Below are 25152 nucleotides of genomic sequence, written 5' to 3'. Positions count from 1 at the left end.
TCCATCTCTGAATAGTCCCCCTCTCACAAAGCCCAGATAACCTCCCTGTTGACTCCCTCCTCATCCTCCTCTAGGCCTGGACATGGCAGTAGTGGTTATGCAGTTATACAATACATAAGGGCACTCAGCTGCAGGAGAGGGGATTGAAATCGTGTTTTAGGGCTACCTCTGCCAAGAGTAGGATTTCCCAATCTTGGCACTACTGATATTTTAGGCTAGATAATTCTTCATAGTGGAGGGGCTGTCTTGCGAATTGAGGGATGTTTAGTAGCATCCCCAGCTTCTACCTACTACATGCCAGTAGCACCTCTGCAGTTGTGACAATCATGTTTCCAGACATGTTTCCAAAATTGCCCCTGGTTGAGAATCATTGGCCTTGAAGGCCATCTTTTTCTAATTTACAAAAAAAAATGCCATATAGGCAAGTAGTAGCACTGTTAGAACTCACCATGGTCCTGGGAATATTCCTCCAGGCTAAGCAGTTCTAGATGCTTTGGCAGTTCTTCCCAGAGTGACACTTCCAGTCCCTATCTCCTATGTCTGTCCTCTGGACCCTAAATGGATCTGTATGTGTCCCCATGAGTTACAGCCCTAGGACTGGGCAGAGTATTTCAGGTGAGTGACTGTGGAGTAGGAGAAGCTCTCCTCTCCAGACAGAAACTTTTAAAAGTACCCACCCAAGGCAGCATGTCGACCTTCTAAAGGGCGGATGAATATTTGCACCTTGGCTTCTTTGCCTTCCCATCACTCTTCATTATTCACAAACTGTTTCATCCAGTTTTGCTTGGAAATTCCTTATGTAAATCCCTGTGGCTGTTCACATGCTATATACTAGTTACTTTTCACAGAAGTGGTTAGTTAAAAAAAATATATGAAGTCTGTAATTCTGAGAGTCTGCCCTTAAGATTTCAGGAATTTTTATTTTGTCTGAATGTGTAAGCCATGGCTATCTCCATCATCAGCATAGAAACCTTTCATAACTCCATTGCATATGACGAATACATATCTCTTCAAGGTCGCTCTAGTCCACAAAGTTTATTTCATACCTGCCACTTAACATATATTTTTAAGACTTATCTTTCCTAGAAATTTGGTGCAAATCCCTGTCCAGTCATTTTCCTGTTATCCTGCAGAGGCAGAAACTTCACTTTACCCATGTAGATTTGCTTCACTCCCCCAATTCCCAAACGGTTTCTTTTCCTCACTTGCATTCATTTACACGCTTTACATTTGCATTTTGGATTCTGAATATTCTATGCATAAAATGTAGCAGATACAGGCTTCAGAAGTGCAAAATGTCACTTTAAAAAATTAACCCATTACAAACTTTTGAGTCCAGTACGATAACAATCATAATGAGGAAATGCAATATGACTCTAAAAAGCTGAGGAATTTTCTTTGCAATAAAAAGGATTTATGTCCCAAATGCTGATTTGAGAGGGGAGTTCGTGGGGAGGAGACGCGGGACTGGAGCTGGGTAGAGTTTACGGCTGAAAATATTTGCCACTGCCCTGGCTCGCCCTTCTCCATCCCCCAAGACTCAAGCAAGGCGCCCTACACAGCGCTTCCAGCCAGCGACTGCGTCTTCCCGGGGCGCTGCAGCGAAGGACACACTCTGTCCTCCGTGGTGGTTGGAGCAGAGCATCACTGGGTGCGGCCTAAGGCAAGGTGGAGTCTGAGGGCCACTGTCGCAAAGTGCTTCGCAGTGTAGAGCTGTCGAGATATTGTTTCTAGAATTCGAGATGATCAGCTTCAAAAAACATCACCCTGCCTGCGGTAATAGCTAAAACTAAACATCCCACTGGAAGTGTCACTTTGCATTCAGTCCCTTATCCCTTCAAGAACAGAACGCTCATTCTCGACCTCAAATAATTCGTGGACTGAGACAACAAACGTTTCCTCAAATGTGTTTAACAAGATGTTTCCTCAAAGGTGGAAGGAACGTCTGCTAAACAGCACTGACGAGAACACGGAATATGGGAGGACCGGCGGACAAGTTCCCGCAGAACCGGTTCCCACAGGCTAAAGAAGACAGTAGCTGGGAGGGGCCAAACTTCATTAGTGCCAGAGCGTGCAGGCGACGTCTGACGACCGCCCTCCTACCGCAGGGCACGACGGGAGGAGTGGTGGAACGCAGACAGGCTCGCGGCGTGGCGCCCTCTGGAGACCAAACGAACCCTGCGGATGACTAGAGGGGCGCGCCCCTGGCCTGCGGCAACTTGGGGGTCTCCTACTTCTTTGTGGAAACAGCATTACCCTCGCGCCGCTCCCGCCGCCCCTAGTTTTCTCGCGTCCCTGAGAGGCGCACGGTGACGTAGTTCCTGTGTGCGCCAATCCGGGGCTGGCCGGAGGGCGGGCTCTTCGAATTTGAATTCCCAAACTGTTGTAGATGTCAGGGATCCTCAAGAGGAGGTGAACGTCGCCTGGGCCAGGGCCGCGGCAGACCGAGGCCGACGTGGGCCTGAGGCGCGAGTCCTGGGGCGCCTGACCACCTCCGCGCGGTGCCCTGACCACCTCCGCGCGGTGCCGAGCTGGGACTGCCACCGTCCGCCCTGCCAAGCCCTCCACCAAGGTACGGCCTCTTCGGCGCCTCTAGCCTTTTGCCGGCGTTGCAGGTGCAGCGGCTAGGCCCACGCGGGCCTTAGTAGATTCTGGCTTTGGCAGTGCTTTCGCGCTGCTCATTCATTCAGTGTTTATTTGTTGCGTGTCTACGCAGTTGTCAGAACACTCGGTCAGATTCGTTTCCGCTCAGATTCATTTCCATGTTAAGCCCTCTAGACCTTTGTTCTAAAATCACTCACAGGAAAAAAAAAAGAAAAAGAAAATGAGGTTAGAATGATTGTCGTTAAGAGCCTTCCAGTCAGCTCCTACTCATAGCGACTTCATGTATAACAGAAAGAAATATTGCCTGGGCCTGCACTATCTTCACAATTGTTGCTGTGTTAGAGCCCATGGTTGCAGCCACTGTGTCAATCCATCTCATTGAGGGTCTCCCTCTTTTTTGCCGACCCTCTGCTTTACCAAACATGATGTCTTTCCCCAGCTCTTGGTCCCTCCTGATGACATGTTCAAAGTAAGCAAGACTAGCTTCTAAGGAGCATTCTGGCTGTACACTCTCCAAGATAGGTTTATTTGTTCTCTTGGCAGTCCTTGGTATATTCAGTATTCTTTGCAGACACCACAATTTGGATGCGTTCATTTTTCTTCGTTCTTCCTTTTTCATCGTCCAGCCTTCGGAACACTGTTCTTTCTCAACTTGAGGGACACCAATTATCTGCATATTTCATCAGAGATTGAGCATTATTGATTTAGGGGTTTTTTTTTGTTTGTTTTTGTTCTGCTTTTCTGTTAACTAGGAAAGAAATAGGGCTTCAGGTCTTTCTTGGGTCGCCTATACTCAATGGTTTATTTGTTTTTCTTTTATTATTCTGCAAAGTTTCTATCGTCAGAAAAAAATCCTACGTGATTGTTTTAACACTCTGTCTACCACCAACCACACTGAAACCACTAAAAAATATTGGCAGATCTTTGGGCTTCTGTTGAGTTGCTGTTTATCACGTAGTGGTAGAGAAGGACTCCAAGAGAAACTTTGTGTCTTTTTGGGAGGGGGAGTAGAATCTGAGGGTTTTTAAGAATCTTGACTATTCGGCTTCTCCGTCTTATTACTTGCTTGAATGGGGGGGTGGGGGTGGGGGTGGGGGTGGTGGGAAATATGAAAGGGAGGAGCTGTGTCTTGGAGCCTTTCAATGTGACCATAATTATCTGCCTTTAGATGAAAACAGTTCTGTAACGACGGCACCGGGTTGTGGGATGTCTAGTACAGATTGGGTCTGCTTTCAGTGCTACTAGTGTATTTGCAGTTATCGTTTGCTTTTTTAGCATTTCATTAGGCTCTAAGGAATTGTGATTGTATAAGTGGTTCAGTGGTAGAATTTTCACCTTTCATGCAGAGACCCACGTTCAGTTCCCAGCCAATGCACCTCATGTGTAGCCACCACCTCTCTGTCAGTGAAGGCTTGCATGTTATGTTGCTGAAAAGGCTTCAAAGCTTCCAGACTAAGACTAGGAAGAAAGGCCTGTGACCTACTTCCAAAAATAAGGTGGAGAAAACCCTCTGAATCAAAATGGTCCTATCTGCAATCACTGGGATGGCACAGGACCTGGCAGCCTTTAGTTCCATTGTGCATGGGGTCTCCCTGAGTCGGGCAACGCAACAACAGCTGGCAGCTACAAACCTGCACACATTTTGCAATTTTTCCTGGTAACTGTCCAGCTTATTAATTTTTTTTTCTTTTGTGAGAGTACAGTTTTAGGGGATATAGTTAAAACTAAACTGTTAGTATTATAGCTCCCAGCACAGGACTCCTAGCACCTAGCATATTGCCTAACACATAAATATATCTGTTAATACATATTTACCAAATTATGTTCTGTGAAAGAACTACACTGGTGTTTGTGTTCAGGACAAGACTCCCAAGATAAACTTTGTCAGCTCTTATTATTGAGGAATTTTTTTTGTTTCTTTACTTTTCTTACTTAGCCACTGTCCCACCAGGGATCCTAGTATATTCTAAATTACTGAATAAAATATAAATTTGTATGTGAATTTTTAACTCACATATATGTATTTCACAGAAGTTATTGTAGATATAGACATTGGATGTCTTTTGGTCTGATTGCATTAGTATTTTCTGTGATTGGCTTTTTATGTTTATATGATGTCCTAAACTGATTGGAATAATTATAAATTCAGCAGTAAGAGATGCTATAAACCTAGTGTCTTAGTTATGTAGTGCTGCAATGACAGACCACAAGCAGGTGGTTTTAACAAATTTATTTTCTCACAGTTTAGGAGGCCAAAATTCTGAATTCAGAGTGCCAGATCTAGGGGAAGGCTTTCTCTGTCAGACATGGAGGGAGGTCCTTGTTTCTTTGGGCTTCTGCTTCTGGGCGATTTTCATGTGATTAACATGTGCCTTCCCCATCTCTGCTTTTTGCTCTTGCTTGTTTGTTGTTGTTGCTATTGTTAGTTGCCGTCGAGTGGGTTCTGACTCATAGCCACCCTGTGTACAACAGAACAAAACACTGCCTGGTCCTGTGCCAACCTCACAATCATTGCCATGTTTGAGCCCATTGTTGCGTCCACTCTGTCAGTCCATCTTTTAGACTTTGCCACTGACCCTCTTCTTTACCAAGCAAGATGCCCTTCTCCAGGGACTGGTCCCTCCTAATAACATGTCCAAGGTACTTAATATGAAGTCTCTCTATCCCTCCTTCTAAGGAGTACTCTGGCTGTATTTCTTCCAAGACAGATTTGTTTCTTCTTTTGGCAGTCCATGGTATATTCAGTACTCTTCGCCAGCACCATGATTCAAATGCATCAATTCTTCTCCGGTCTTCCTCATTCATTGTCCAGCTTTTGCATGCATATGAGGCGATTGAAAAAACCATGGCTTGGGTCAGGTGTACCTTAGTCTTCAAAGTGACATCTTTGCTTTTTAGCACTGTAAAGAGATCTTTTGCAGCAGATTTGCCCAATTCAGTACGTCCTTTGATTTCTTGACTGCTCCTTCCATGGGCGTTGATTGTGGATCCAAGTAAAACGAAGTCCTTGATGACTTCAGTCTTTTCTCTGTTTATCATGGTGTTCCTTATTGGTCCATTTGTGAGGGTTTCGTTTTCTTTATATTGAAGCGTAATCCATCCTGAAGGCTGTGGTCTTTGACGTTTATCAGAAAGTATTTCAAGTTCTCTTCACTTTCAGGAATCAAAGTTGTGTCATTTGTATATTGCAGATTGTTAATGAGTCTTCCTTCAATCCTGATGCCTCATTCTTCTTCATATAGTCCAGCTTCTCAGATTATTTGCTCAACGTACAGATTGAATAAGTATGGTGAAAGTGTACAACCTTGACGCACACCTTTCCCGAATTTAGATATGCACCATCCTTTTGTTCTGTTCAAACGACTGCCTCTTGATCTATCTGCAGGTTCAGCATGAGCACAATTAAGTGTTCTGGGTTCCCATTCTTTGAAATGTTATCCATAATTTGTTGTGATCCACACAGTCAAATGCCTTTGCATAGTTAGTAAAACACAGGCAAACATCTTTCTGACTTTCTGTGCTTTCAGTCAAGATCCATTTGACATCAGCAATGATATCCCTCATTCTACCTCCTCTTCTGAATCCAGCTTGAATTTCTGGCAGTTCCCTGTCAACATACTGCTGCAACCATTTTTGAATTATCTTCAGCAAAATTTTACTTGTGTGTGATATTAATGGTATTGTTTGATAATTTCTTCATTCTGTTGGATCACTGTTCTTTTCAGTGGGCATAAATGTGGATCTCTTCCTGTCATTTGGCCAGGTAGCTGTCTTCCAGATTTCTTCGCATAGATGAGTGAGCACCTCCAGCACTGTTTGTTGAAACACCTTAATTGGTATTCCATCAGTTCTTGGAGCCGTGTTTTTCTCCAGTGCCTTCAGTGCAGCTTGAACTTCTTCCTTCAATACTATCAGTTTTTGATCATATGCTACCTCCTGAAATGCTACCTCCTGAAAATTGACCAATTCTTTTTGCCACAGTGACTCTGTGTATTCCTTCCATCTTCTTTTGATGCTTCCTGCATCATTCAATGTAGAGTCCTTCAATATTGCAACCTGAGGCTTGAAATATTTCTTCAGTTTTTTCAGCTTGAGAAATGCTGAGCATGTTCTCCTTTTTGGTTTTCTAGCTCCAGATCTGTGCACATTTCATTATAATACTATATTTTGTCTTCTCAAGCTGCTGTTTGAAATCTTTTGTTCAGCTCTTTTACTTCATCATTGCTTCCTTTTGCTTTAGCAACTCTGCATTCAAGAATCAGTTTCAGAGTCTCTTTTGACATCCATTGTGGTCTTTTCTTTCTTTCCTGTCTTTCTAATGACCGTTTGCTTTCTTCATGTATGATGTCCTTGGTGTCATTCCACAACTTATCTGGTCTTTGATTATTAGTGTTCAGTGCATCCAATCTATTCTTGAGTTGGTCTCTAAATTCAAGTGAGATATACTCAGGATCGTATTTTGGCTCTCATAGACTTGTTTTATTTTCTTCAGCTTCAAATTGAACTTGCATATGAGCAATTGATGGTTTGTTCCACAGTCAGCCCCTGGCCTTGTACTAAGTGATGATACTGAGCTGCTTCATCATCTCTTTCCACAGATATAGTCGCTTTGATTCCTGTGCATTCCATCTGGTGAGGTCCACGTATATAGTCACTGTTTATGTTGTTAAAAAAAAAGGTATTTCCAGTGAATAAGTTGCTGGTCTTGCAAAATTCTATCATGTGACCTCCAGCGTCATTTCTGTCACCAAGGCCATATTTTCTAATTATCAATCCTTCTTCTGTGTTTTCAACTTTCACATTCTAAAACTCACATTCTAGTCACTAGTAATTATCAGTGCATCTTGACTGCACGTTTGATCAATTTTAGACTGCAGAAGTTGGTAAAAATCTTCACTTTCCTCATCTTTGGTGTTATTGATTGGAGCATAAATTTGAATAGTAGTCATATTTTCTGATCTTCATGTAAGCTTATGGATTTTATCCTATCACTGACAGTGTTGTACTTCAGGATAGATTTTGAAATTTTTTTTGTTTTGACAGTGAATGCAGTGCCATTTGTCATTCCCAGCATAGTGAACCATATGATTGTCTGATTCAAAATGGCCAATACCAGTCCATTTCAGCTCACTAATGCCTAGGATATCGATCTTTATGTGTTCTATTTCACTGTTGACAGCTTCCAATTTTCCTAGATTCATACTTCATACATTCCACGTTCCAGTTATGAATGCATGTTTGCAGCTGTTTCTTCTCATTTTGAGTCATGCCACATCAGCAAATGAAGGTCCCAAAAGCTCTACTCCATCTGCGCCATTTAAGTCTACTCTACTTTGAGGAGGCAGCTCTTCCCCAGTCATATTTTGAGTGCCTTCCAACCTGAGGGGCTCATCTTCTGGCACTATATCAGACAATGTTCTGCTGCTGTTCATAAGGTTTTCACTGGTCAGTACTTTCAGATGTAGACTGCCAGATCCTTCTTCCTAGTCTGTCTTAGAACAGAAGCTCCGCTGAAACTTGTCCACCATGGATGACCCTGCTGGTATTTGAAATACTGGTGGCATAGCTTCCAGCATTACAGCAACGCACACACCACCACAGTATGACAAACTGACAGACAAATGGTCCGTCAGGCATAGAGGTTAGGATTCACAACACGTATTTCAGGAGGGGAGTCCAGAGTTCAATCCATAACAACTAGTAAGTTCCAAACTTCTTGTATTGAAATATTTTGTTTATTTACCAAATATTACTGAGTGTTACTATGTGGAGCTTTACCTAGAATCTTGATTTCTAGGTGTGGGAATTAAAATTTATATGTAAGAAACAATTAAATCGCTTCTTGGCCTTTTGGCTAAAATTAAGTGTAGAAACAAAGCAAGTCTAAGACCATGAATGCTCAAGTACATAATTTCCTCTAAAAATTTCAAATAGCATTAAGTTTTTTAAAATTAAAACGAATAGAAGGCTTTTCAACAAAACTTAATAAAATATTGTAGAATATCACAAAATCAGGATTGGCAGTTATTTAAATAATCAAATGGATTTTTCAGCTTTCACAGGATATATCATTGTAACTGCTACCTTCAAATTTAAGTACATATCTGTGAAACTTTTAAAATCTAGTATAGGGCCATATGCAGATGTTATTTAGTGCTTTTTGATACAGACACTAGATTGGAACCTTCAAGATTTAAGATTCACGTAAATTTCAAAAGCAGAGATATTCAAAATTCACTTCTTAGAGCTATTAAATAGATGATTTGCTGAATACCACTTTATTTGTAGAGAAGTAAATTTAAAGACCAAACTGCTCATCTATTGAAAAACAGTAATAAAAATGTGACAAACAAAAGTTAAAATCTTAGTCTAACTGGTGAACTATAGATTATTCAATGTTGTTATAAACCAGTTAAACCTATTTTTTTAGTATATATGTTCTTATAGAAAGCAAACTTTACCAAAGCATAATAAAGGTTGACTTTACATTCTTTTTTTTTTTTTTACATTCAGCTACAGGTTCTTCTGGGCCCCTCCTGAATTCCTGCTCTGAAAATTGTGTTTGTGGAATTTTTCTGTTAGAAGAACTTTGTTGCTGCTGGTTTATGAAGATGATTGCAACACCATTGAAACATCCAGGAGTTTGCTTGTCTTCGGAGGCATCTCAGAGGAGAAATATGTCCATGCATGCAATCTTTTTTGACAGCATTCCTTCAGGCACACTTACTCCAGTAAAAGATTTGGTGAAATATCGGAACACTTCTTTAAAATTAAATGACCATAAAAAGAATCAGTTCTTAGAAATGACAACTTTGAATAATAAAAAAATATTTCAGTCTACTGTGCTAGCAGAGGCCACTGTCTCTAACAGCTCTCTTGATATCAGTGTTATAAAGCCCAACAAGGATAGATTAAAAAATCAAGAAAACTACGAATCACCGGGAAAAATATTTCAAAGAATGAAAGAAAAAGTACTGCGTGATAAGCAAGGACAAGCATCAAGAGACAGTTTGTTAGAACCACCAAAAAGTGAAAGTACTAAAATCTTGACTCCTAATAGAGCTGAGAAAAGACTACTGCAGCATACCTACCTCTGTGAAGAAAAGGAAAACAACAAACCATCCCAGTCAGATAATAATTCACTAAAAGGTTAGTTTTATTATGTGTTGCTTAAAAAGCTATAAAGGCTCAAGTGCTTAATGTGTCAGGTACTGTTTTAGATGCTTGGGATACAGCAGTGAGCAAAGCAGACAAAAATTCCTGCCCTTATGTAGCTCACATTCAGGTGATAGAGAGATAATTAACATATTAAAGTAATTTTTATCGTACAGTACAAGAGAAGAAGCACTGTAGAAATAAAGCAGAGTAAGGATGATGGGGAGGTTAGAGGAGGGATGTAATTTTTAATGGGGTGGTCAGGATAAGCTTCAATGGGAGGGTGATATTTGAGTCAAAAAACTGAAAGAAGTGATATTTGCAGATATCTTGGGGAATGGGAGAGGATGATCCAGATTGGGAACAGCTGGTACCAGTGCCCTAAGATACCTAAGATAGGAGCATTCCTGATAAGTTCTATTTATGAGGTTAGTATAGAGTAAGTGGACAGTACTGGGGAGGAGGGGGTAGAACAGAGAGAGTCAGATAATGTAGGGCCCTATAGGTGAATGTAAGGGTTTTGGCTTTTATTCTGAGTAAAATAAGGAGCCACTGGAGGGTTTTAAGCAGAGGAGTGACTAGATGTGACTCATGCTTTTAAAATAATCACTCTGGCTGTTGATTTGAAATGGAAAGAGTTACTGCAGTGGTGCAGGTGAGAGATGGTGTTGGTTTGGTCCATATGGTAGCAGTGAAGGTAAGAAGTTGTTGGAGTCTTGATTTATTTTGAAGGTAGAGCCCATAGGATTTGCCCTAGGTTGGGTGTGAAATGTAAGAAAGTGAGATATAACGGATGACTCCAGGGTGTGTTTTATTTTGCCTTAACAACTGTAAGTGCAGAGTGATTTAACTGAAATGGGGAAGGCTGAAGGAGGAGCAGATGGACTCCAGTAGTTTTTTTCATGTTAATTTTGATATGTCTATTAAAAATCTAAGTATATGTGTCAAGTAGGTTGTTGAAAAAAAATTAGTTGGCATTTAAGGACCTGATCCAGGCAAGAAACATACATTTGGGGATCATTAGCATCAAAATGGTATTTAAAGCTATGAGATTAAATGAGATCATCAGGGAGACTGAGTGTGGAAAGAGAAAATGTTCAAGGGCTGAGCCCTGGGGCACGCAAACATTTAAAAGTTAGAATAAAGAGTTGAGACTAGTGAAAGTCACTCAGAAGCTAACAAAGAAGAAAGAAAACCAGGAGAGTGATAGTTTGGAAGCCAAGAGAAGAAAATATTTTGAGGAGGAAGGAGTCAAGACCTGTGTCTAATGCTGCCAATCAGCCAAATAAGATGAAGGCTGAGATTTGACTATTGGATCTAGCAGTTTGTAGGTCATTGATGACTTTGATGACTTTTGCTGGAGTGGTAGGAGCAAAAACTTGAGAGGGTTCAAAAGAGACAGTGAGGAGAGACATTAGCATTGGTGAACAATTGACAACTGTTTTGAGAAGTTTCACCCTAAAGGGGAGCAGAGAAATAATGGAAATATGGTTAAGAAAGGTTTTATTATTGTTTTTAATGATCAGTGAAATAACAGCATGTTTGTATGCTGTTAGAAATGATCCATTAGGGAGGGGAAAACTGTGATGCCATTGAGTAGTTGAGAAGGAATAGAATCTAATGACTAAGTAGAGATTTGGCCTTATTTGTCTTTATTATATTGCCCTGTCATTTCCAGTAGAATGAATTAAAGAAGAAACAGAAACTTATCACTTTTTTTTAATTTATTTTTTTGTTGTTGAGACCATATGCAGCAAAACATATACCAGTTCAACAGTTTCTATATGCACAGTTCAGTGACATTGGTTTACATTCTTTGAGTTGTGCACCCATTCTCACCCTCCTTTCCTGAGTTGTTCCTCCCCCACTAACATAAACTCACCACTGTCTAAGTTTCTTATCCAGTCTTTCAAATTGTTGTCAGTTTGATCTCATATAGAAAAGGCACAATGGTAAAGACAGACATTCTTTACTGGAGCCCTGGCAGCACATTGGTTAAGAGCTACAGCACGCTATGGCTGCTAACCAAAAGCTCAGCAGTTCAAATAGACCAGCCGCTCCTTGGAAACCCTGTGGAGCAGTTCTACTCTGGCCTGTAGAGCCACTGCACTAGTTAAGTGAAATAAACTGTTGTATGGTTTTAAGAAGACATCAAGAGATATTTTTATCTTTATCAAGATTATCTCAGGACAGTAGTTTCAGGGTTTCATCCAGTCTCCATGGCTCCAGAAATTATGAGGTCCATGAGAATTTGAAATCCTTTTCTGCATTTTCCCCCTTTTGGTCAGGATTATGCTATAGAATCTCTGCTCAAAATGTCCAGTTATGGTAGCTGGGCACCATCCAGCTCTTCTAGTCTTTTGGCAGAAGAGGCAGTTGTTGATGGAGGCAATTAGCCACACATTCTATATCCTCCTGTTCTTGACTCTCCTCCTCCTTCTTTTGCTCCAGAGGAATACCAGTCGTTGTGCCTTCGATAGCTGCTTGCAAGCTTTTAAGACCGCAGGCACTATGCAAGGAACTAGAAAGTAGAACCCAAGCACTAAACACATTATTAAGCCGATTAACTGGGATGTCACATGAGGCCATGATCTTATCATTTCTTTTTATGACACATGTCATTATAAATAAAGTCTTTAGGTTAAGATTCTAAAACCAAAGTGCCATACTTAGTAAAGCATAATCATTACCAATTTTTTCAAGTATAAGATTTGAAATTAAGCAAAAATTGAGATCTTTCTTTTCTGGTTCCAATTTTAAGTCTGTTATCTTCCCCTTTTTTGGTGAAAGAAACCCATTTCTATATTCAAAAAAACATAAAACTTTAAAGACCTAGGCTATAAAAGAGAATAACCTATAAAGAACACTATTAGTCCCTATTTGTCTAGTTGATACTTTTGTGCCTTTGAAGGCCTGTTAAAGAAATGTCAACCAAAAACCAAACCTATTGCCATCAAGTTGGTTCCAACTCATAGTGACCCTGTAGGACAGAGTAGAACTGCCCCACAGGGTTTCCAAGGAGCAGCTGGTGGATTTTAACTGCTGACCTTTTGGTTAGCAGCCGAGTTCTTAACCACTGCGCAACTAGGGTTCCCACAAAGAAATGTCAAAAGCATATAAATTAAGGTTGAGTATGCTATTAAGTCTCAACTTTTTGTTATTTAAAGTGTAAGTTACAACTATTCAACAGTTTGTGTTTTAGAGTTTATAATAACCAGAAGCACAATTTTCAAGACTGGGCGGCACTTCATACATAATCCTAACTAAAGCCATTCATTTTACAAATGATGAAATAGGCCCAGAGATGTCATTTGATTTATCCTGGGTTACTTTTCTGATTTTTGGCAGCACCAGAATTATGTTCCAGATTTCCAGGCTTCCAAGTTTAGCAGTTCACTTTTGCCTAGAGTTGGCAAGTTGTAACATGGAGAAATTTAAAAAAAAATTCTTCCTCCACATAACATAGGTATACATAGTAGGATGAAGGCATGAGAGAGTAATAAAGGTAAAAATTATATAGATGTCATGTGTTGAAAAGATATACTATACTGTTATGATCCTTACTGAACTAAGTGTATCTGTTTCAAGATTTTGAAAATACATGTTTTTTTCCAGTAACTAATACAATTCAATTTTTTCTTTCTTAAAAAAAAAAAAATCTTAATTCTAGTCAAAGAAGTTCCTCTAGACTCATCAAATATTTAAAATAATATTTAAATAATATTTTCCTTGCAGTCAAACAAAAGATTCAACATCAGCAAGAAAAGAAAGGACCCCTGCACAATTTAACTTATGGTAAAGTACTTTTTGTTTTGTTTTGTTTCATTTTTTACTTTTTAACTTGAATGTATTGTCACATGTTCTAGATAATTATCTTCACTGTGTGGGGAATAAGCATTGGATAAAACTTGAATCTTAAAAAGCCAGGAGCCCTCGGAGAAAGTTTAAAAACTATTTAAAAATGTATATAGTTTTAAATTGACTGTTTTATTTCTCTCTGTTTTAATTTCATATGGTCCTTCTATAATTTTTGTTTATTTTTTTGCAGAACTTCTAGTTTTGAAGCAAGAACACGAAAATATTTCAGCTGCAGGAGTCTCATTAAGTACAGCTCAGTCGGCTAAACCAGTTTTTCACTCAAAAGAGAATACCGTTGCAACCAGTAACTCCACAAAGGGCACATTTATTTTAGAAAACATTGATTCTGCCTATGAAAAATCCCAAAATACTACTGTCGAGACTCCTAGTACTAATTGTGTTCCTACTAATAGTGGCAGTCAATTAATGGTTTCTGAGAGTAAGGTGACAACAGAAGCGACTTCACAACAAGAAACTAAGGAAGGAAATGAAAAAACAGTATCCATAGAGACAGATCTTCTGTGTTCCATGAACAGTACCTGTAAAATTGTGCTTGCGACTCCAAGACTTAATATAACAATACCTCGAAGATCAGAAAGAAAGAAAAAGCTTTCTCCTCCAAGTATATTTCAAACCATTACAAATGGAGCAAAAAAAAATAAGGTAGGAAAATATTTAAAGTAGATATTCTGCTTTTATCCCCATTCTTTAAGAGCTTTATGCTTTCTCATTACTAAGAGTAGCTTCGTTTTCATGTTTTATTATTGTTTCATGTAGTGGCAGTATGGCTCCTCTAGTGAAAAGAGCCATGGGTTGAGCATAAGAAGACTTGGGTATTAAGTCTTACCTTGCTGTATTACTGTAGTTGTATAGCTTTCAATAATTATTCCCTTTGGGAATGAACACTGAGTTCCTTCCTACTCTTAATTACTTTTACTTTTTTCTGATTCTTGGGATACTGTTAACAGAGCAGTTGAAATAGAAAGGAGTTACAGCGTCTGAAGATTTAAGAATTTTCCTGGTGTAGCTCATGCTTACCCAGATTTTTGGTTAATTTCCCAGAAAGGGATAGCCATAAAACAAAATACAGAGCATTTTCAACTTCTCTTGCTGTACAAAATGTCCAAATATACCACACAGTCACAGTGTGAAATAGAAACTTTCATTTACTCTCTCTTTTATTTCCATGTGGAGATTACTGCTAGAATTACACTTGAGACCTTTCTCAGATCTCTTCACTCACTTTTCCCAATTGATAGAGCAAATTGTCCGTTGAATTTGAGAAAAGGAGTTGAACGAACCCAGCCTCTCTGGGCTTCCCTTTTTGGTGTGGTAGGGTATATACTGGTTTACTCACTCACATGTACAGTAACCTAAAGTATTTAGCTATGTTCTTCCCCTCTAAGAGGAAGGCCTGCAGTTTAAGGAGTCAATTCAAATTAGGAAGGAGTTTTACAAAACCCATCATGGCCACATGTCTAAGCTGTAGTCCCTAAACCATCTTTTATCACGATAACCCCTTTGCTGGCTTTGACATCAGTTTTAATATTGTCTCGTCCAAACATTCTCTTCGGCATGGTTTTAAACTGCAGATAACAGCCCTTGAATGGGTTATTGAATTAGTTTAGTGGGCCGTAACTTGCATTTAAAAAGTAAATAAAATGGATTACAGTGGAGAGTATCAGAACAAAATGCATGTATTAAGGGTAAACATTGTTTTGTGAAAATTTTGTTTTGAGTTATAAATGTATGTGTGTACTAAATTATAACATAGAATGTATTTTTATGGATCATGGTCATAATTTGAAAGATTGCCATATAGAATTTGGTGTTTATATGTTAGCAGGGAAGGGGGTGGAGGGGAGTGCATAGAGCCCCTCTGCTCCAGGCTAATCTTTTCCTTCCCACCTTTGTCTGCCCTCCCATTTCCCAACACTTCCCAGATTATCATAAAAATTTAAGAAGGAATATATAAACAGAACTGATCTTTTGCTTCCCTGTAAGACTGTAGCCTTCAAAATGGAGCACTGCATTCTTTTAAGAATGCTTAGTTTAGACTTCAGACTTTCCAAGGAGTATGGTGGGTGCTTAGAGTTTTAAGGGAATTTCTGAATCCTCAACTTACGTACTCTTTCCTAAAAACATACCTGCCATTTAGGCCTGTTCCTTTCACAGTCTGCTCTTCTACTTTACAAATCTTTTCACCCGTTAAGAATTATTCTGGTACATCGCCCTAAAGTATTATAAGCTTTTGTAAATAGAATTTTATGGGGATATAGCCACATCCGTTCATTTATGTATCGTTGTTTTCATGCTACAACAGCAGAATTGAGTGACTGCAACAGAGACCATATGGCCCTCAAAGCCTAAAATGTTTACTGTCTGGCCCATTACAGAAAAAGTTGACTGACCACTGCCCAAATGTGTGATAACCCGGGAGGCATCAAACAAGAGGAGAAATACTGGTATATTAAAAAAATGAATGACTCATGATTAGATAATAAACTGTTTGCAAATCAGATGGCTTCCAATTCTTTACTTTTGGAAAAATTGGAAGAAGATCTGCTAATCCATGGTAGTAGATCTCTGTAATATTTTTGGCCTATAACTTGGAAGGGGTGCAGATAATTGAATGACCCTGCAATAATAAAAATGTTTCCATTCTCAAGTACTTATTGGTGTGACCAAAGATTCTCGGTGCTCACTATATTTTATTTTCTCTTCTATAACATGAAAAATAGAAACAAGATTGATGCTGAAACTATCTCACTTTGGCCGTGAGTAATATTTACTCACAAATACATTAACTAACTAAAAAAAAAAAAATCATTAAGAAATACATTTCCAATAAAAGTTTACTTTTTATGCTCAAGTATCAAAATTTTTTTAGGTTACACGTTGTGAAAAGAAAGGCCTAAATAGCAGCGTGCAGGGTGTGTATATATTGCTCAAAAAGTAAGATAGGGTCATCAATAAAGGACTTTAGAATATCAAACTATGTTACCAGTTTCCCTTGACTCAGCTCCGGCTCATAGCAATATTACGTACAAGAGAAATAAATGTTGCTTGGTCCTGGGCCATCTTCATCTGGATGATATCTCAATGTATCTATTGGAAATTATGTTCGTTGCAAATATTTAAACTTATGGTGAAAAGTTTAAAATATTGACTTAGAAATGTGTGAGAGGCTGCATAATTTTTTACAATTCTTTTTTGGGGTAGGTTAAGCAAAAAAGTTTGAAGACAGCTGTTCTAAGAGATCCCACAGTACTGATTCCATCATCTCTGCAGTGCTTTTTATGTCAGTTACCACAAGAATTCCAAGCTTCCGAGGACTCATCTCTATACAGTTCTATACAGACCCTAGTTGTGACCCAATCTCGCACTTATCACCAACTCGTCACACCTTACATTGTGCCCTCTTAAACTCAAGGTATATCATCAGCAGAATGTTCTATTCTCAATCTTCTGTAAGCTATGATTCTTGTCTAACTAAAATAAGACTTCTTGCTCCTCCTTGCTACTCCAGGCTGTTTTTCCTGCATCCTCTCTAAAGCCACTCAGCTCCCCTCCCAGCTTCTTTGAAGAACATGTTATAAGTCTTTACCTCTTCTTGCCCCCTCTTGTTAAAATCATCTACAATATAACCTCCTACTCACAACTTCGCATTCCTATTGTTTGACACATGTTACTGACTTCTACTACTACTTCTGTCATCATCCCTGGTGACATCAGCATCCATGTAGATGATCCATCCAGTCCCTTTGACTTCTTGATCTTCAGTGACCTTTCCAGTCTTCATCCTCTGCCATCGTCATACCCCCATACCTTGTTATTGCCAATTGATGCACCAAATTCTCACTTTCAAGCATCCTACTGTCACTGCCCACTCCTGTTTCTCTGGGTCATTCCTTCTAGCACTGTTCCCCAACCCCTCTACCGCATCATCAATCCTCTGATCCCCCTAAGACAGCCTTAAATCCATCAACCGTCTCTTGTCCCTATTTCCCTCTTCACACCACACAGATTCAATGGTACATCGTTATAATCATTCCTTTGACTAAACTCTGAACTCTCTCTACTGTTTTTCCTTCTGTTCTCCCTTGGCAAAATCCTAACTCTGGTTAAATTTAACTCTTCTTGCTGCATACCTGTACCTAAGAAGCTGAAGAGACCTAAAACAAAACATACAACCATGCTGACTGGTCTCATTTTAAATTCGACAAACTTTAACTGGGCTCTCAGTATTGTCCATCAGTCCTGCTACATTTCACTTACCAGTTCACACTTTGACTTTTCTAGAAGAGTACCTTACAGTTTTTCTTTCCTAAAACCTCCAAACCTCTTCCCTCCTCCTCATTTTCAGTTCACTGAGAACCTCATATTCCCATCACCAAATCTACCAACCTACCTGTGGCTGTGTCCACATACTCTGGTTTCCCTTCCATTAAAATGAATGAAAGTTTGTTCTCCTTTTTGAGGCCAGTTCATTTCCTCTTACTACTTTAAGAACTTTGCCCTGCAATTATCCCCTCAATTTTTTCTTCTCCTCTGTATCATTAGCATTAGCACATAAACAGGTTGAAACATGGCCTACATTTTTAAAAAAGTAAATAAAAAAGTCCACCTTCCCTTTACCCCATATCCCTCTCTACTACCATCCCTTTTTTTGTTTCCCTTACAGCAAAACACCTTGAAAAAAGGTATATGTATTCACAGTTTTAATTTTTTCTCCCCATTCCCTCTTTAACGTGTTTCACTTTGAACATTCATATTCACTACTTTATGAAAATTGTTCTTTTCAGGTGCTCCAATGACCTCCATATATATCACCAAATCCAGTGATTCATTCTAATTCTTTACTCAGTCTCTCAGTAAGGTTTGACACAGTGAACCATTCATTCCTTGTCAAAGCATTCCATTGTTTTTTCTCTTGGATTCCAAGATCTCTCTCTCATTTTCTACTACCTCAGTAGCCATCCCTTCTTAGTCCCCTTCCCTGCTTCCTCTTTTTCTACCCAACCTATAATGTTGGAACTCTCTGGGAATTAGTCCTAGAAATGTTCCTTTACCTACACTCATTATCTAGACTGTCACCCAGCACCATAGCTTTAAATTTCATCTCTATGCAGTTTTCTACATGACTTCATTGATATCTAATAGGCATCTCAAATTTAACATGTTAAAACTAAACCCTTCATTGTGTCCCATACCAGTGGTGTTTATCAGCACTAATATCAGTAAATAGTAAAACTATCCCCCCAAGTACTTGGGCAAAAATCTTAGATTCATCTTGGATTCTTGTTTTTCTTTCATACTTGACAAACCATAAAGAAATCCTCTTGGCTCTAGTGGCCACTTTTCACTGCTTACCTACTGCCTCCTTGTCCAAGACATGGTAATTTCTTGGATTACTGTAGTAGCCTAATTGTCTCCCTGCTTCCACTATTGCTCCTCCCCCCACTTCTATGTGTTTTCCAGACAGAATCTATCATATTTATATATCCATTCTCTACCTAGTTGTCCCTTAAAATATTAAATCATGTCACTCCCCTGGTCAAAATCATCCAGTAACTTCCTATCATGGGGGGTGCGGGGGTGGGGCAAGCTTTTACCATGTTTTGCAGGACTCTGTAATTCAGTCCCTGGAGATCTCCAATTTCACTTTTTGTCGTTCCGTCTTGCTTTCAAGCTACCATACCCTCCGGGCGACCTACTTAGAGCCTTTGCAGTTGTTTCCTCTGCCTGGAACAAGCTACTTACTCATGCCTTCAATCAGTTCTCTGTTCTGAAACTTTTCCTGACTGTCCTATCTAAAAGCACCCTTAGTTATCTAACACCTTATATTATTTTTATAGTAGTTATCACTGCCTGACATTTTATGATTTATTTGTTAGGATACTCCCCTAACCCCCACTCGCTGTCCCCTGCTGGAAGCACATTAGAATGTTTGCTCTAGGAAGGCAGCTGTTTGGTTTGGCTTCTCACTGAATCTTCACCTCCTACAATAGTGCTAGGCATGTAGTAAGAGCTGAACGAATATTTCTTGAATGAATAATGAGTGAACATTTTTATATTTTATATAAGCAGTATGGTAAAGGGGTCATACATCCAGAATCCTTGGATTTATAACCCGTCTATTTTTTTTTTATGCTAGCACTAGCTAGTGTGTGTGACATGGGCAAATTATCTAACTAGACTTTACAGAATTTCTTTATCTATAAAATGAAAATGATAGTCTCTTCCTCCTGGTGTCGTCATTAGGATAACATGAGTTGATGAATCTAAGGTGTTTGGAACATTGCCTTAGTGTTAGCTTTTATTTTTAATACCATCTCCATCTGACTGATTCTTTGACCCATCTCAGGTAGTTCCAAATGTGGGAGGAGGAAAAAAAGAATGTTACTTATTGCGCTCCTATAATCCCACCTATAATTTTCTTAAATGAACAAAATTGAGGAGAAGTGCAATAACACTGCTCATTTTAGCAACTTTTCCAGGCTTGTTATAAAACTGGAGAATTTGTATATGTATTTATAATTTTACATGTAAAGTAAGCAGCCATTCAGTTAGTTCTGTGAATTTTAGCTCTATTTCGCATCAGAAATAGTTCAAAGTTAAGTTGTTATGAAATACAATTTTTTTACGCAGATATTCATAGAAATAGTCTCTTTATAATGCAATCTTAGGTGTTCTAAAATAAAGAATTCTATGAGCTATTCGGATGTTTGCCCTGGATTAGAATGTTGTTAAATATAGGTTACTAGCGATCACCTTTATAGTTTATAGAAATTTGAAATGAAACTGTAAATCTACTTTGTAAAACAAAGGAGAAAAAAATGCTCTGACTTTTTAGGGGCAAAAATGATGGTGAAATGTATACAACTGACTTTTTTCTCCAAGTTATTGGGTCTTTTGGTGGGACTTGGTGTTTTAATGGATACCTTGGGATTTTAAGTGATTGTTATTCCAGTGGTGAGATATTTAATATAAGAATATCTGAAGTTGAATTGCTTCTGAATTGTAGCACTGTGCAGTACAGTGTAACTTTAGTCTTTTTTTCCCTTCATCTTTTCTGTTTCATTTTATACAAGAGTTTTACTTTATAACAACTTAGAATGTGCTCCTTATATAGATGGGTACTGAGGAATCATTTGGGTTATTTACATGAGTTTTTTATGTAAATTAATTTTGTAATGCTTATGCTACAGGTAATACAGGAAATATGTACTTTGTTTTATGCTTGGTTAGGTAATCCAACTACAGGAATGGATGATTAAAATCAGCAATGATAACACTGCTATATGTGTAGAAGGAAAATTAACGTAAGTATAACATTTCAATTTTTGTAAAAATAAAACCTATGTAAAATAAAACAGTTGTTTATAAAAGCTTAAAAGATGCATGGGAAATGCATCTCCCATAAAATAAAGACTTTCTAAAGAAGTAATTAACTGAAGGCACAAAAAAGTAAAATAACAGTGCAGGTCCTGACCATGCTGTTACCAGCTTTCTTGCTTTTGGTTGTTTATTCAAGCTATTTTTAAAATGGTGGCAGCTCAAATTTGTATAGTATTTTATTCTTTTCAAAGGTGCTAGAAAGTGGGCTAATATCATCTGCTTAATTATATTGATCAGTTAATATTTACTACATGGATTTCAGTCCAGATTCTCCCATCTAAATTGGAACAACCAGATATAAATTATTGATCCAGAAAAGGAATCAAAATTACTTTAAAACATTTCCATACAGCACATATTAAGTAATCATTGGTACACTTTCTGATTCTCCCTAAGTGAGAGCATCATCAGGTAGGTAGGTCTTGCCTAGATCTGCTATTTTATTAAGTATCGTTTCCAACTTTTCAAAACCAATTTCATAGTGGTAAAAAAATGTTGGAATAATATGTTGTAATAAAATCATATAGGATATCACTGTTCAAAGTACGTACTTGGAAGTATATAAGTTGAGTGTGTATAATCAGTGGTACCCACTCTTTCTGCCTGGCTCATACCCATTTCCTTAATATCCAAGAGGGAGTGTAGATACCCTTAGTTCAGTTCCCATTGCTGCTGCTTACTAGCTATATTGACTTGGGCAAATCACTTACCCACTTTCAGTCTCAGTGTCCTCCTCTGCACAATGGCGATAATAATACCTACCTTATGGGTTGTTGTGAGGATTAAATGAGTTAATGTTTATAAGAGTTAGAATAGTGCTTTTAGAGTGCTGTATAAATGTTTGTTAAATAAAACAGGTAAAATGAATAGGATGGAAGAGAAGTAATATTGTATTAAAGTATAATGTATTAATTTAATGTATGTGTTTTTAATGTATAAATGTAGCCCCAATTGACCAAATTAAAAAAATTTCAGAGTGGCTTTCTTAATTATGGGGCCCTGGTAGCGCAGCGGTTAAGAGCTATGGCTGCTAATCAAAAGGTTGGCAGTTCAAATCCACCAGCTGCTCCTTGGAGACCCTATGGAGCAGTTCTACTCTGTCCTATAATGTCACTATGAGTCAGAATCAACTTGATGACAACGGGTTTTGGTTTTCAGTTATTATGCTTGTACTTAGTGGGTTTATTATTAGTTATCTGATGAGTGAGAGATTGTTCAACATTTATGTAATACATCTTTATATTTTGTTCTTTTTCATATTTAATCTTAGTGTCATTTAAAGAAATACGAAGAGTAGATTTATGGATCAGTGACTTGATACTGCTGTTGGTTTGTTTTTCCCCACCTGAAACCTCTTTTTGGTACTTCCCAAAATACAAGCTAAAAACATGAGGTTAGATGGATGCAACTACATAATTGCATGAAAGCTAACACATGATAGCCCCTGAGGAAAGGGTCAGGAAAATAATTATTTGGTACCTTAACATTAGGTAAGCTGGAATTGCAGCATCGTTAGCATCAGATATTTAGAGGAAGCCCGTTTCTAAGCTAATGATATATTTTATAGTAGGCACATGGTTTGGCAACAGTATAGTTTCTTGGCACATAACTCTGAGTGTCATACTAGCCAAGCAGTTTGAGTTCTGCTGCAGTCTTTGGCCCTCAAATATTTTGTAATTAGTTTAATTGTTAATTTAGCTAGAGTGCAAACTTATGATTTTCTATATAAATTTGTGTACTTATATATGTACCTTGTTACTGATGGTAAAATATGAGTATTTTGGCCTTAACTAAGCTATTTTTTTTCTCCTAGAAATGTCGGTGATATATATTGGCACAGTAATATAATTATAGAACGCATTGAGCACAACAAACTTAGGACTTTGTCAGGCAACATTTATATATTAAAAGGAATGATAGACCGGATTTCCATGAAAGAAGCAGGTAATAGTTGTCATAATTAATTGATAATTTTTTTTAAAAACATGAAGCAGTTAACCATGTTTCTAATAGTATACATATATATTTTTTTACATTTTAATTAGGTGTTTTAAAATTATGAATCAACCAAAAATAACAATCAAAACAGAATTGACCACATTAGATAAAGCTATGATCATTTTTCTCTGATTTAATCATTACTGTTGGTGGTTTAGCAGCTACGCACTCAGCTGCTAACCAAAAAGTCAGCAATTCGAACCCACCAGCTACTCCATGGGAGATAGATGTGGCAGTCTGCTTCCATAAATGTACACCCTTGGAAAACCCTATGGGCCAGTTCTGGTCTGACTTGTGGGGGCACTATGTGTTGGAATCAACTCAACAGCAACAGGTTTTTTTTTTATTAATGGTAGTTTAGATAACTTCTGTTATTTCTGTTAATTTCAAGTGATACACTCCTTATTTATGAGGAATAAGGAGTATTTCGCTCGAAACTTTTTGCAATCTGAGAAGTTAGAAGATAGAATTTTGAAAGACCCTTAACCTAGTCATTGGAAATCCTTTTTTCAACAACATAAATGATGATTATGCTCATGGACCTTGCGAGATGGAATATACAGGAATCAAATCGATTACATCTGTGCAGAGAGATGATTGTTGTTGCCAGTAGGTGCCATCAACACACTTCCAACTCATAGCAATGGTCTTAGTTATCTAGTGCTGCTATAACAGAAATACTACAAATGGATGGCTTTAACAAAGAGAAATTTATTCCCCTACAGTATAGGAGGCTGCAAGTCCAAATTCAGGATACCAGCTCCAGGGGAAGGCTTTCTCCCTCTATTGGTTCTGGGGGAAAGTCCTTGTCATCAATCTTCCCCTTGTCTAGGAGCTTCTTGGCGTAGGAACCCAGGCCCAAAGGATGCACTATTCTCCTGGCTCTTGTTTTTTGATTGTATGAGGTCCCCGTCTCTCTGCTTGCTTTTCTCTTTTATATCTCCAAAGAGATTGTCTCAAGATACAATCTAAACTTGTAGATTGAGTCCTGTCTCATTAACATAACTGCCTCTAATGCTACCTCATTAACATCATAGAGATAGGATTTATGACACATGGGAGAATCACATCAGATGACAAAATGGTAAACAATCACACAATACGGGGAATCATGGCCTAGCCAAATTGACACACATTTTCGGGGGACACAATTCAATCCATAACAGTGACCCTGTGTACAACAGAACAAAACACTATCCAGTTCTGCATCATCCTTGTAATCGTTATGCTTGAGCCCATTGTTGCAGCCACTGGGTCAGTCTGTCTCATTGAGGGTCTTCCTCTTTTTCACTGACCCTCTGTTTTACCAAGCATGATGTCCTTCTCCAGGGACTGGTCCCTCCTGATAACATCTCAAAAACATGTGAGGCAAAGTCTCATCATCTTCACTTGGAAGAAGCATTCTGGCTGTACTTCTTCCAAGATAAATTTGTTTGTTCTTCTGGCAGTCCATGGTATATTCAATACTCTTTGCCAGCACCATAATTCAAAGGTGTTAATTCTGCTTCAGTCTTCCTTATTCATTGTCCGACTCTCGCATGCATATGAGGCAATTGAAAATACCATGGCTTGGGTCAGGCACACCTTAGTCCTCAAAGTGACATCTTTGCTTTTTAACACTTTAAAGAGGTCTTTGCAGCAGATTTGCCCAATTTAGTGTGTCCTTTGATTTCTTGACTGCTGCTTCCATGGGCGTTGATCGTGGATCCAAGTAAAACGAAATCCTTGACAACTTCAATCTTTTCTCCATTTTTTATGATGTTGCTTATTGGTCCAGTTGTGAGGATTTTTGTTTTCTTTATGCTAAGGCGCAATCCATCCTGAAGGCTGTAGTCTCTGATCTTCATCAGTCAGTGCTTCAAATCCTCTTTGCTTTCAGCAAGCAAGTTTGCATCCTCTGCATGTCACAGATTGTTAATGAGTCTTCCTCCTATCCTCATGCCCCGTTCTTCCTATAGTCCAGCTTCTCGGATTATTTGCTCAGCATACAGACTGAATAAGTATGGTGAAAGCATACAGCCCTGATGAACACCTGTCCTGACTTTAAACTACACAGTATCCCAGTTCTGTTCGAACAACAGCCTTTCGTCTGTGTACAAGTTCCACATGAGCCCAATTAAGTGTTCTGGAGTTCCC

The 25152-nt window shown here is 38.6% G+C and overlaps 1 protein-coding gene across 1 annotated transcript in view; it reads left to right on the top strand.

The window, feature by feature from the left end:
* The first annotated feature begins 2095 nt into the window (after positions 1-2095).
* MIS18BP1 (MIS18 binding protein 1) overlaps positions 2096-25152 on the top strand; it is a 47683-nt gene continuing 24626 nt past the window's right edge. Inside the window, exons 1-6 of the mRNA XM_049898516.1 lie at positions 2096-2572; positions 9124-9753; positions 13495-13554; positions 13808-14280; positions 20869-20942; positions 22832-22962. Of these exons, the coding sequence (XP_049754473.1) occupies positions 9210-9753; positions 13495-13554; positions 13808-14280; positions 20869-20942; positions 22832-22962 (1282 nt within the window). The 5' untranslated portion in view covers positions 2096-2572; positions 9124-9209. The remainder of the gene's footprint in view (positions 2573-9123; positions 9754-13494; positions 13555-13807; positions 14281-20868; positions 20943-22831; positions 22963-25152) is intronic.

This window comes from Elephas maximus, chromosome 10, assembly GCF_024166365.1.
Source record: "Elephas maximus indicus isolate mEleMax1 chromosome 10, mEleMax1 primary haplotype, whole genome shotgun sequence".
Classification (NCBI taxonomy): domain Eukaryota; kingdom Metazoa; phylum Chordata; class Mammalia; order Proboscidea; family Elephantidae; genus Elephas; species Elephas maximus.
This window is presented reverse-complemented; position numbering and strand designations above follow the sequence as displayed.